Raw genomic sequence first — 14,277 nt, 5'->3', positions numbered from 1 at the left:
GATATGGTTGCAATTTATTCACTTACTTACTTATAGATAATCAAAGAAAATTAAAGCCAGAAGTCCAGAGACTATTACAGCATATTTTTATTATGTTTATTTTTATAAAAATAATCTTTAAGATATAGTAGTGATAACTGGAATGGTGAGCCAAGGTGTTTTCCCGGGGTCGTGTCTCGCAATACCAAAGAATGAGCTCCGAAGACCAGAAGATTTAATCAAAAGTGTGGAAAATTTATTACAAGCAGATTCAGACTCCCTGCAAGGGGAGGAGGACCCAATAATGGGCTGCCCGTTAAAGCCTTGTAGTCTAGGGGTATATATTTGCTACAAGCCTGCTCTACGTCTACCTGTGTTGCCACCTGATTGATTCCCTCAATTGTTTTTGCCCAGTAACGGACCTGAACTTTCCCTGTTTCTATGTGCTCTTTCTCTGTTCCTGTGCTAAACTTTCTCTGTTTCTATGCATTCGTTCACCTTGTTGCTGCAGGCCCTCCCTTGTTTTCCCATGCCTCCCGCTCTGTATCCAAAAACATTTTATTATTTCTGCTTGGCTGGTTCCTGTGGTTAGGCTGCTCAAACTGCCATGTCTGCCCCTGCCTATGTTCCACCTGCCCTTTTTCCCCACTGGACTCCTGCCCTGTTTGCCTGCATTTCAAGTTAACCCTCTCAGTAAATAGACTTTTTACAGTATTCCCAAATGAAATGGGGACGGACCATTGAAAATCTTTGTTTCACACAGTTTGCTCTTTATCTCCTGGCTGTTTCAAATTTGTTGACCTTTTCTTTAATAAGTGATAGTTAGTAATATGCTTTCCTAGCAGGTATTTTTGAGAAAATTAAATTTGTTCCTTCAAGATAAAAGGGAACTTTTAATAGTGAGCGGATAGCTGCTTTTCCAAAGAAATTTGAGCTATGCAGAAAGGATTTTGATGATGAATGTTTGGAAATGCATCCAGCATTATATAATTTTGTTGCTGAAAATGATGTGTCACCTACAAATATTGCACACTTAAAACACTTGTAAACAAATTTTTTTACTTGTTTTAAAGTTCATGTATTAGAGTTTTCCAGAGAAACAGAACCAACAGAGTGTGTGTGTGTATGAGTGTGTGTAAATGAATAGATAGAGAGATACTGATTTATAAAGTTTGGGTTGCCCCCTGTTACAAGGCAAATCCAGACTCTGCAGTGTAGGTGCAGGGCGGAGTTGCAGTTCCAGCCTAAAGGCAGTCACCTGGCAGTAGTGCTTCTGCAGGGGAAAGGTCTTTGTTCTAGTAAGGCCTTCAGCTGATTGGATGTGACCCACCTGCATCATGGAGGGTAATCTGCTTTATTCCAAACCCACCAGTTTAAATATTAATCTCATCTAAAAAATACCTCCACAGAAACATTCAGGATAATACACATATGTTTTAAACATATTTTTATTTATTTCAGAGAGGAAAGGAGAGAGAGCGAGAGAGATAGAGAGAGAGAAACATCTATGATGAGAGGGAATCATCAATTGGCTGCCTCCTGCAAGCTCCACACTGGGGATTGAGCCAGAACCCCGGCATGTGCCCTGACCGGGAATCGGACCATGACCCCCTGGTTCCTAGGTTTTGATGCTTAACCACTGAGCCATGCCACTGGGCCCAGGATAATAATTTGACCAGGTATCTGGGCAGAGTGGCCTAGCCAAATTGACACATAAAAGTATATCAAAGTCAGTTTTAGTGGAGTTTGAACCTATTTATTAAAAATGTAAAGATGCAGTGTTTTCTGATTAGTTTGTGAAAATCACAGACTGACATCACGGACATTTACTAGCATATTTTAACAAATTTTAACATAAACCTTTCCACTTTGGTGGATAAGGTTGATAACGGAATTGGAAAATGCAGTCAACAGTGAACTTTTCCCACTTAGCTCTTTATGTTTTTGTGAGGTGTCATTTGTTCCCCAGCCTGTGACAACCACTAGAAACTAAATATCACCATTTAAAGCCAAGGCCTTCGGATTGCTTTGCCTTTAAGTATTAAACCAAGATTTTAGAAATAATGAGTCATAGTCAAGTCATTGCTCTCACTAAATTGTTGTTAGTATTTTAAAAAGTCATGGCCGGGAGGCTTTTGTTTGTTAAATAAGTAAAAATAATGTTTAAAATGAAGTTTAAAAATAATGTTTACTTCATTTTTTGTGGATTTCATTATTCATAATTTAATAGTGTAGTGTATATAATTTAGAAATCCTATATAATAAAACGCTAATATGCAAATCAACCGAACTTCGGAATGACTGGTTGCCATGACACGCACTGACCACCAGGGGGCAGACGCTCAACACAGGAGCTGTCCCCTGGTGGTCAGTGTGCTCCCACAGGAGGGAGTGCCGCTCAGCCAAAAGCTGGGCTCACAGCTGGCGAGTGCAGTAGTGGTGGCCTTGCCTCCGTGGCAGCGCTAAGGACCCCTCGGGGGATGTCCGCCTAACCCGGCAGGCGGACATCCCCCGAGGGGTCCCGGACTGCCAGAGGGCACAAGCCAGGCTGAGAGACCTCCCACCTCTCCCCAGTACACAAATGTCACGCACCGGCCTCTAGTATACAAATAGAAGTATTCATATTTTTTACTGATAGGGGAGAGTGTTATAATAAATTTGGAGATTCCATCTAGAAGATAGAGAAGTATAATATAAAATTTGATGAGGAAGATGATTATCAAGAAACTGAACATTTCAGAAAAATGAAGGATGATTATTTCAACTTCAGACTATTCTTTTTTTTTTGCACTGTTTTTTGCTGGGGGTTTTTAAATTTGAAAGAGAATTCCATATTAAGTTTACTGAGCAGTGCACCCTCTTGCTATTTTCAAGTCTACTTAGGAAGCAAGTGACATTGAAAAAATTGTATGAAAGAATAGAATTAGAGTGGTAATACCAAACTGTAATAAGCAGATAAATTGTATCGCTGCTGTTTAGAGAGTATTTACTTTTACCAGTGGAATTTTAAAATTATTTAAGGAAATAAGGATAGGGAAAAAGATAAAAAGAAAAGACTTGGAAATTCATGGGTAAATAACAAGTGTGATTAAACCATGGGTGATTTAGGAAAGAAAAACTAGAACATATTTGAATCTTTTATCAGCATTGTAGACTTGCGTTGTGGGTGAGGGAGAAATATTTGAATATAAAGAAATATTTGAATCTTTTATCAGCATTGTAGACTTGCGTTGTGGGTGAGGGAGACAGCACCAAGTTATTAATTTGGAGATTATTCTTAAGGGATAGGAAATGATGGTTTCTTAGGCAACAGGTAGAAGGGAATTTTTTTTTGAGAATTGAAAGAGCCTTGTAAGATTTATTAGTACAGTATTAGTATTGTGTGTACTGCATTTCAGAACATTTAATGACATCACTATAATCCTATTGAGGTTGGTGATGGGACTCCCATATTAAGATGGAAAAAGTTCAAACAGCCTTGGTAACTTGGCCAAGGTCAGACATCTGATAAGTACAGAGCCCAGAATATGAACCCAGATAATAATTTGATTCTGTTCAGCTAATTTTCATTGAGTGCCTGCTGTGGTACCAGGCAAGCCATGGTGCTAATATCTTGGTAACTCAGAGTTGAGTAATACGTGGTTCTTGCCCTCAATATAGTATGTCAAGTGAAAAAGATAGGAATTTTTTGTGAGCCTTGGGACCCAGACAAGGGCCCCTTATCCCAGTCCATGAGTTTAGGGCCATTTTCTGGAGGATAGAGTATCTGAACTGAATCTCAACAGAGGAATAAGAGTGCAAAAAGGTGACTAGGGGAGGGGGTTTCAGCTGGGGAGAACCACATGTGTAAAGGCCTTCAGCCATAAAGTAGCATGATTCATGCTGAGGAACCTATTTCTGTGTAGGTCTTAAAGGATGCAGTGGATGGGGACCCACAGAAGAGCCTAGGTTTTCCTTCTTTTACTTCATTGCTTCTCTGGATGAATGTTAGAAGCTAGTTAAAGCATTTGTGGATAAAATTAGATTTTTTACTGTGCTGTTACCTTCCTTTTCTAGGATCAGTTCGACAGCTTAGACAAGCATACACAATGGGGAATTGACTTCTTGGAAAGATATGCCAAATTTGTTAAAGAGAGGATAGAAATTGAACAGAACTATGCGAAACAATTGAGGTAAGTTAAATTTTTTTTCATTTCTCAGAAGTGCAATTACATGTGAAAATAGTTGGGTGTGCCCTGGCCGATGTGATTCAAGTGGTTAGAGTGTTGGCTCACTCACCAAAGTGTCACGGATTTGATTCCCAGTCAAGGACACGTCTCTGGGTTGTAGATTCGGTCTCAGTTGGGGCATGTGTTGGAGGCAACCAATTGATGTTTCTCTCATATTCATGTTTCTCTCTCTCTCTCTCCCCCAACCCCACTCCCTCCCTTCCTTCCACTCTCTCTAAAAATCAATGGAAAAAATATCCTCAGGTGAGGATTAACAAAAAATAAACAAACAAAATAAAAATAGTTAGATATTAGGTAAATGTGATATACTAGATGTTAAATTCTGTTTTTCATTGAAGTAGATTGCATTAGGTAACTGGCTTGTTTTAATTACCAATTTAATTAAATCATAAGTAGCTTCTTTTCAAAAGATACTTAAAATCCTAGAGTCAGGAAGCAAAATGCTAGTAAAAAGAAAAATTCTGGGTATAAATTCTATCCTTTACAGTTTTATTCTTTCATAGTTTTTTGCTTTAGTAATCTTTCTAAAGCATTGAAGATTTCTTCACTTTCTGATTTTTTTAAAGTTTCTATGACTTGGAAATTGAATGTGCTTAGCTGAGTTTCTTTCTGTCAAAAATCATATATGTTACTGATTTTGGAATATGTGCCAGAAGATAAAAGTTTTAAAGGGAAAATTTTAGTCTTAAAACAAATGGAATTAATTTCAAGATTTTGTTATAGCAGAAGATCATTGTTGGACCACAATTTGACAAGTAGTTTTGCTGGAACTTATTTAATAGAAATGGTACTTGAAGTCTGAAGACTAGACACAAATCAGTATAAGGTTCTAGGGATAGGGCGTTAGGATTCTTTATATTTCAACTGACAGAGAATCCAACCTAAACTGACCCACATGACTAAAAATTCCAGGCATATTTTGATTCTGGGGTCAAATGTGTCCAGGTTCTAGTTTTGGATTCTACCTCCCTTTTGCTGCCTTTATCCTCAGGTTCCATTCAGTAGTACCATCCCTTTTGCCCTCTTAGCTCTAGATTTCATCCTATCTAATAAAAGAGTAATATGCAAATTGACCATCACTCCAAGACACAAGATGGCCACCTCCATGTGGTCAAAGATGGCTGCCCCCATGTGGACACAAGATAGCCACCACAAGATGGCTGGCAGGGGAGGGCAGTTGTGGGCAGTTGGGGGTGACCAGGCCGGCAGAGGAGGGCAGTTGGGGGTGACCAGGCCGGCAGAGGAGGGCAGTTGTGGGGGACCCAGGCCTGCAGGGGAGGGCAGTTGGGGGGGGCAGGCCTGCAGGGGAGGACAGTTGGGGGGGGGGAGGACCAGGCCTACAGGGGAGGGCAGTTGTAGGCGATCAGGCCAGCAGGGAGGGCAGTTAGGGGTGACCGGGCTGGCAGAGGAGGGCAGTTGGGGGAGACCAGGTCTGCAGGGGAGGGCAATTGTGGGCAATCAGGCCAGCAGGGAGGGTAGTTAGGGGTGACCGGGCCAGCAGAGGAGGGCAGTTGGAAGAGACCAGGCCAGCAGGGGAGGGCAGTTGGAGAGGGCCAGACCTGCAGGGGAGGGCAGTTAGGGGTGACCGGGCCAGCAGGGGAGGGCAGTTTGGGGGGACCAGGCTTGCAGGGGAGGGCAGTTAGGGGTGACCGGGCCAGCAGGGTAGGGCAGTTTGGGGGGACCCAGGCCTGCAGGGGAGCGCAGTTGGGGGGGGGGACCAGACCTGCAGGGGAGGGCAGTTAGGGGTGATCGGGCCAGCAGGGGAGGGCAGTTAGGGGCAATCGGGCTGGCCGGGGAGCAGGCTGGGCTGAGGGACATCCCCCCCCCTCCCGTGCACGAATTTCGTGCACTGGTCCACTCGTATATATCCTTACATCCTGGTGAGGAATGATTTTTTTTCTTTATTGTGCATTTGGGGAAGGAGAGAGGATAGGGAAGGGGAAGGAAAAAAGTGAAGGAAGGGAGAAGAGGGTGATAGAAGGAAAGCAGAGTGCAAGCTTGTATTAGTTTCTTTTTTCCAGAAGTCCCAGCAAAGGTTTCTCCTTTTGTCATGCTAACCCTGTTTAGGTTATATGCTTATCCTGAACAATTCACTGGGGTGAGAATAATTAGAATGATTTGTAGCTAATGATGGGGGAGGGCTAGTTACCCAAGAGAAATTTAAGGTAGTGGATAGCAGAAGGAAGGGGTTGATAGTTGCATGAGAAACCACATGATAAACTACCATAGTAGTGGTTTATACAATCAACTGACTTATTTTGGGGATGAAATTAGACAAGTATGATGAATAGATTATTAATAACTAGTGACCCGGTGCATAGATTTGTGCATATTGAAAGGAAATTATTTAGGAGGTGGCCGGGGGGGGGCAGGACTGGGCGAAACTGACCGGACATGCCCTGGAGCCAGCCGCACCTCAGGTGGTGCCGTGGCTCGAAGGGCGTCTGTGGGGTCCTTCTGGCAGGTGGAGTCCCTCAGCCTGGCCTGTGGGGATTGGGCCAAAACTGTCTCTCCGACATCCCCTGAGGGGTCCTGGAGTGCGAGAGGGCACTCTGCAAAGTTGCTGTTATACATGGTGGTGAACACAAAAGCGAGTGTGCAGTAAACCAGATTTGGGGCCGGCAGTGTCCCAGCAACAACATAACCCACAGCCGAATGTGGAATTGTGCGGCCCAGTGAGGAATTGGGCTCCCTCCTCTCTGGTTTCGGGGTGCGTCACCCGAGGACTGCTGCTGCCAAGTCACTGCAGCTCAGCAGCTCCTGCGTCTTCCCCCTGGTGGTCAGTGTGCGTCATAGAGACTGGTTGGATGGTAGGAGGGACAATTAGCATATTAGCCTTTTATATATGTAGATGTTTTTATAATGATGCACATACTATTAGGACATTTACTGAAAGAATGGCATCATGTTAATTTCTTCATCCATTGGCTTCCTGTTTTTTTTTTTAAAGCAGGTATTTCCCATTTGAGAATATTAACAGACAGCCTATTAGTATCCTATCTAATAAAAGAGTAATATGCAAATTAACCATCACCCTGCTACACCCACAAGCCACACCCACCAGCCAGTCAGGAGCGAGTATGCAAATAAACCCAACCAAGATGACTGCAGCCACGGAGTGAGCAGGAGGCTTGGGTTTCCCCGGCAATGGAGGAAGCCAAGCTTTCCGCACAGCCTGGCAGGCCCAGGCTTCTACTCAAGGCTACAAAGTTTCAATTATAGAAGATAAATAAATCCCAACAAAAATGGCTGTGGCCGTGGAGCAAGCAGGAGGCTTGGCTCTGCTCAAGGCTACAAAGTTTCAATTATAGAAGATAAATAAATCCCAGATACCAGGGCCTCCGCTTGGGTTGCCGGGGGGTGTGGCCAGCCTGCAAACCACGACAGGCCCCTTGCCCAGGCTGCCCATGCCCCAAAGGAACCCCCATCCTGATCCGGGACACCCTTCAGGGCAAACCAGCTGGCCCCCACCCGTGTACCAGGCCTCTATTCTATCTAATAAAAGAGTAATATGCAAATTGACCATCACCCCAACATGCAAGATGGCTGCCCCCATGTGGTCAAAGATGGCTGACCCCATGTGGACACAAGATGGCTACCACAAGATGGCCAGCAGGGGAGGGCAGTTAAGAGGGACCAGGTCTGCAAGGGAGGGCAGTTGTGGGTGATCAGGCCAGCAGGGGAGGGCAGTTGGGAGGGACCAGGCCTGCAAGGGAGGGCAGTTGGGGGTGATCAAGCCTGCAGGGGAGGGCAGTTAGGGGTGACCAGGCCGGCAGAGGAGGGAAGTTGGGGGCGACCGGGCCTGCAGGAAATGGCAATTGTGGGGGACCCAGGCCTGCAGGGGAGAGCAGTTGGGGGGGACCAGGCCTGCAGAGAAGGGCAGTTAGGGGTGACCAGGCCTACAGGGGAGGGCAGTTAGGGGCAATCAGGCTGGCAGGGGAGCAGTTAGGCATCAATCAGGCTGGCAGGGGACTGGTTAGGGGGTGATCAGGCTGGCAGGCAGAAGCGGTTAGGGGCAGTCAGGAAGGCAGGCAGGCGAGCAGTGGGAGCCAGCAGTCCTGGACTGTGAGAGGGATGTCTGACTGTCCTACCGGGATCGGGCCTAAACGGGCAGTTGGACATCCCTTGAGGGGCCCCAGATTGGAGAGGGTGCAGGCTGTGCTGAGGGACACATCCCCCATGCACGAATTTTGTGCACCGAGCCTCTAGTATTAATAATAATAGTGATGATATTTCACCTGTCCAGAAGTTACACTCTTGGAACTTTACCCCTCAAGAATCTAGAAGCATTAAGGACCTCTGAAAAGTTAAAATAGCAATCAAAATTGTATTCACATGTGAACAACAAAAATTTTTCCTCATTTAATTTTAAATTTGATCTCAATTCTAGCACAGTAAGTTCTTTGGATTCCAGCTTTTCCAATGTAAGTGAGGAGAAGAAATACTTTAGGCAATACAGTGATGGCAGTGTGAAATGACAATAAAAAAGATTAAAATATTAAAAACAGATTAAAAAGAGTTTCCAGTCTAAAGTACCTGTCAGTAAGGGAATGATGAAAAATACTGTGGAATATGCAGTTTAAATAAATCAGGTATACTAGTATATTTAAACTTAAAAGGCTATTTACTAGTAATCTATTAGTGTAAAAAGCAAGTTATAGAACTGAATGTATAGCAAATCTGCTTGCTTACTCTAGTTTTTGAATACAAATTATGTATAAAATTTGTATGTATTCTCAAGAAGTACAGAAGGATACACCCAAATTGTTTTATAGCAGTTACCCCCTGGGGAATCGGAGGGGGGATGGTAAGGGAAGGAACTTTTTTTATTTACACTTTTGAATTATTGAAGTCTTTTAAACAATTGTGTTATTTTTGTAGTTTAAAACATTTGTTTTTAAGCAAAGAATGTGGCATACTTCAATAGAGAATCTTACAACAAATTATAAAATAAAAAATCGGTAATTTAGAAGGTAAAATTTCAGCAGTCTGGAATATTTAACTGTCCAGAATAACTCAGGCTTCAGGGTTTCAGGATGGCCAAGCTTTTACCAAAGTAACAGGACTCTAATCAAATGACAGACTTGTTTGCCTTTCTCTCTGTTTTGTGACTGATAACAATCATTATAATTTTCATTTACTTGCAAAAAAATATTTGAGCACCACTTCACTGAAGCAGAGGTGGCTAGAATCTGCAATTATATTGAATGAAAAATATAATTTTGCAGTGAGAAAGTAGAGTTTATTATGCACAGATGCTCTAGGTCAGTGATTTGCACCTTTTTTTTTTTTTTTTTTTAGTCCAAAGGGAAGAGGTTTGCCTTGTTTATTTCCTCTTCTTTAATGGAAAAGATTCTTTTGGTTAACTCCCTCCTGTTTATACTATGCAGAGGACAATTTCTTTCATAGTAGGCAGCTATTTTTCCTCTTAAATAATAACTATATTCAGAATGTTAAACATTTACATTTTAAACATACAAGGTGGGGCAAAAGGTTTACAATTGTGAGTATGGGGAACTCAGAATTTATTCTTGTATTATTATTTATTCTTGTATTATTTTCCACACAAACAATTGTAAACCTACTTTTGCCCCACCCTGTATTACAAGATATTAAAGTTTTTCAGCCTTTGGTATTCCCAGTTTATTTTCTTCTCATCTACTTGTCTATTTTGATGGCTTTGGTTTAATTTTACCTTGATTTTTGGTAGTGGTTTGAGGATGGTAATAAATAGAAAATAAAGCATCTAATTATGTTTAAAGACATAGCTATACACAATTGAGTCATATCCATTTTGATTGATGATAAACTGATTTAAGATAACTTAGTAGAGTGTTTTATGTTTGCAGACATAAAAAACTGAACTCAGTGATTCCTTTAATAAATTTATTGTATTTGTATGGCAGAGATTAACTAAAATTTCTAAGTTAAAAAAAAGTTCTATATACATAGGTGTCATTTTATTTTTTAGTAAAAATAATTATGGTATTAAGTGCTATCGTAAAGATTGTTATGTGAAATTATATTCCCTACTGCCACCCCAGATCATGTCTTTCTGGTTTAAATGTGTGGCAGTGTGGTATACTAGAAGAGAAATAGATTGGACGATAGAAACCGTAAAAGCTACTCTTATCTTAACGAGAGCAGAAATCTCTCCAAATACCTTTACTTTTTAGTTTTTCTCTTTTTTAAATTCTTTGCTCAATCCCTCCACCCTTTCACCCTCCCACCCCGATAGCTGTCAGCCTGCTCTCTGTCTATGAGTCTGCCACTATTTTGCTTGATAATTCACTTTGTTCATTAGATTCCACATTATGAGTGAAATCATATGGTACTTGTCTTTCTCTGACGGGATTATTTCACTTAGCATAATGCTCTCAAGGTTCATCCATGCTGTCTCAAAGGGTAAGATTTCCTTCTGTTTTTATAGCCAAGTGGTATTCCATTATGTAAATGTACCATAGCTGTTTTATCCACTCATCTGCTGATGGGATACTTCCAAGATTTGGGCTACTTCCAAATCTTGGCTGTTGTAAATAACACTGCAGTGAACATAGGGGTGCATATATTCTTTGAAATCAGTGTTTCTTTCAGGTTTCTTTGGATAAATTGCCAGAAGTGGAAGTGCTGGGTCATATGGTAGTTCTATTTTTAAATTTTTTGAGGTATCTTCATACTACTTTCCAATGGCTGCACCAATCTACCTTTCCACCAACAGTGCACTAAGTTTCCCTTTTCTCCACATCCTTACCAACACTCGTTTGCTGATTTATTGATGATAGCCATTTTGACAGGTGTGAGGTGATATCTCATTGTGTTTTCAATTTGCATTTCTCTAATGATTAGTGACATGGAGCATTTTTTTCATATGTCTGTTGGGCATCTGAATGTCCTCTTTGGAAAAGTGTCTATTCAGGTCCTTTGCCCATTTTAAAATTGGATTGTTTGGTTTTTGGTATTGAGTTTTATAAGTTCTTATTCCCTTATCAGATGTATCGTTGGCAAATATTTTCTCCCATTCAGTGAGATGTCTTTTCATTTTATTGATGGTTTCCTTTGCTGTGAAAAAACTTTTTAGTTTCATGTAGTCCCATTTGTTTATTTTTCCTTTTGTTTCACTTGCCTAAGGAGATATATTACAAAAAATATTGCTACAAGAAATGTCCGAGATTTTACTGCCTATGTTTTCTTCTAGGAATTTTATGGTTTTTGAGTCTCATATTTAAGTATTTAATCCATTTTGAGTTTATTCTTGTGTATGGTAAAAAAGGGTAGTCTAGTTTCTTTCTTTCTTTTTTTTTTTGCACGTATCTGTCCAATATTCCCAGCATCTTATATTGAATAGACTATATTTACCCCATTGTATGTTTTTGCCTCTTTTGTCAAGTATTAATTGACTATCAGGCGTGGTTTTATTTCTGGGCTCTCTATTCCATTGATCTATATGTCTTTTTTTATGCCAGTACCATATGGTTTTGATTACTGTGTCCTTGTAAAGTTTGATATCAAGTAGCATGGAGATTTCTGCTTTTTTTTTATTTGGGGTCTGTTTCTTTGTCTCCCAATTTCTGCTGCCTCTTTGTGTTTGTTTCTATGTACCAGGTATTAGATAGATCTGCTATGACTCCCAATCTTGGTGGGGTGGTCTTACGTAATAGGTATCCTGTAGGGTCCAGTGGTGCAGTCTCCGTGATCACCTGAGCTGGATGCTCCAGGCATGTCCCATGTGGTGGGTTATGTGGGTCCTCCTGTTGTAATTGAGTCATTATTGCTATTGGCCCATTCCTGTGTGGAATCAACCCTCAGGTCGGCTGACTGTGAGGTTCAACCCTGACCATGGTGTGTGAGCTATTGCGCAGGTGCTGACCACAGGAGTCAGAATTCACCTCAGCAAGGTCTGGTGCCTTCTGAGATCTCCCTTTGGATATGCTACTTGTGAAACTTACTGGATCTTGCTCTGATGTTGTCCAAAGCTAGTCATTGGGTGTGTTGGTTCTTGCCCTCCTGGGAGGGACTGTGGTGCAGGCCAAGGTCAGACTTGGCCTGTTACTGGCCCTTGGCAACCCGTTTGGAGTTACCTGTGATCCACAGTTTGTGGCTGCCTCTACTGTGCACCAAGGCTGGCTTTTAGCAGCACTGGACCTGGGGGCAGGTCAGCAAAAGTCCCAAGGCACCCTGATGAGATCTGGCTCTATCTGCCTCTGCCTGCTGGCTGCCTGTCAGGCTCAGTCACAGAAAGAGCCTCTGGCTGTACTCCTCAGGGCTTACACTTCACAGTTTAAGGTCTCCCTGCCCCCCCACCCATGCCACCTGGAGGAGAGTGCTCCACCCAAGAGAGATGGCGTCTGTGGTATGGGAGAATGATTCAGCACAGGGATTCTGGTGACTCTCCCTTCAGGCCGCCCCTCCCCACCCACCCCAGCAGAGACACAAATCTCAGATTGTCCTCAAGCAACTCTAGTCCGCTCTGCCCTCCCTCCGTGGGAGCCCAGGATGAGTGGCTACAAATGAGATATTTTGCAATGGCCCTTTAAAGAGGGTGCCTTTGTCTCCAGTGAATCCTGCCTCTTCCTGGCAGAAAGAAATCCCGTTGCTTTGCACAGCCATATATTATGTGAGCACCTCTTCCCAGCTCTGGTGTTCTGGGCTGGGGAGCTGAGCTTGGGGTTTAGACCTCATGGTTCTCAGGAGGACCCCTGCAGCTGAGGTATCCCTCCGGAACTTCAGCAGCTGCTTGTAGGAGCAGGGCCAGCCCTTTTTGTGTCTCCACCCTTCCTAGGTCTGGATGTGGTTTCTTCTGTAAACCCTTGGTTATAAGACTTCTCTCTTCAGGTGGTTATTCAGGATGATTGATCTATAATTTAGTGTAATTCCAGGTTGGTTCTGGGAGGAGGTGAGTATAGCATCCACTTTCTCTGCCGCCCTTTTGAATCCCCCTTTCCAAGTAGCTTTTGATGTTTTGTTCAATTCTGTACCCTTGCCAAGCCTGGCAACATAGATGGTATCTCTAGAGCTGAGTGAATATAAATTAAATGAGTAAAATAATTGAGTTATCTGTAAATATAGTACTTGGTTTAGTTCAGAAATTAGGATTTCTGCCCATATTCTGTACCTTTGACCAAGTACTGCTTTCTATCTGTACTAGCATTTGTGTCCTACACGGTTGACACAGTTGTGCCAGTTTACTTATATGAAGACTTTTTTCAGTTGACCCTTACAGTTCAAACCTCCATTGTTCAAGGGTCAATGATACATCATTGTGATGAGATGGTGGTTCTACTAAAAGCTTTTCCATATATCTAGGGGTAGGCTTAGATATAGAATAATCCGAACAATACCAGTCTCTATTTTCTATTTAGCCTTTACTTTCTCATGCCTCTTTATCAGAATTTTCAGTTTCTGTGTCACTCTCTTTAGTCTCAGGAGAACCCAGGGCATGTGTCTGAGATTTGCTGCCTGTGGATTCCTCTAATATTTTTATGATTTCCCATCTTATGTTTAAGCCCTTTATCCATTTTTAGTTTATTTTTGTGTATGGTGTAAGTTGGTGGTCTAGTTTCATTTTTTTTGCATGTATCTGTCCAGTTTTCCCAACACCATTTGTTGAAGAGACTGTCTTGACTTATTGTATGTTCTTGCCTCCTTTGTCAAATATTAATTGAGCATAGTGGTTTGGGTCTATTTCTGGGTTCTCTGTTATATCTCATTGGTCTATATGTCTGTTCTTGTGCCAGAACCAGGCAGTTTTGAGAACAGTGGCTTTGTAATACAGCTTGATATATGGTATTGAGATCCAACTTTGTTCTTCTTTCTCGGGATTACTGCGGCTATTTTGGGGTCTTTTTCTTATTCTAGATGAATTTTTGGAGAGTTCGTTCTAGGTCTGTGAAATATGCCGTTGGTATTTTAATGGGGAGTGCATTGAATCTATAGATTGCTTTGGGTAGTATGGACATTTTAATGATATTGATTCTACCTAGGGCAATGGAAACTAAAGAGAAAATAAACATGGGACTATATCAAAATATAAAGCTTCTGTACAGCGAAAGAAACCAACAAAACAACAAGA

General features: G+C 42.0%; 1 protein-coding gene across 3 annotated transcripts in view; it reads left to right on the top strand.

The window, feature by feature from the left end:
- The window catches only part of FNBP1L (formin binding protein 1 like), a 123,432-nt gene that overhangs the window by 50,370 nt on the left and 58,785 nt on the right, over positions 1-14,277 (top strand). For all 3 annotated transcript variants that reach the window (XM_079776997.1, XM_079776999.1, XM_079776998.1), the window contains exon 2: positions 4,036-4,151. In XM_079776997.1, coding sequence (XP_079633123.1) covers positions 4,036-4,151 — 116 coding nt within the window. The remainder of the gene's footprint in view (positions 1-4,035; positions 4,152-14,277) is intronic.

Source organism: Cnephaeus nilssonii (genome assembly GCF_951640355.1).
Source record: "Cnephaeus nilssonii genome assembly, chromosome: 7".
Classification (NCBI taxonomy): Eukaryota; Metazoa; Chordata; class Mammalia; order Chiroptera; family Vespertilionidae; genus Cnephaeus; species Cnephaeus nilssonii.
This window is presented reverse-complemented; position numbering and strand designations above follow the sequence as displayed.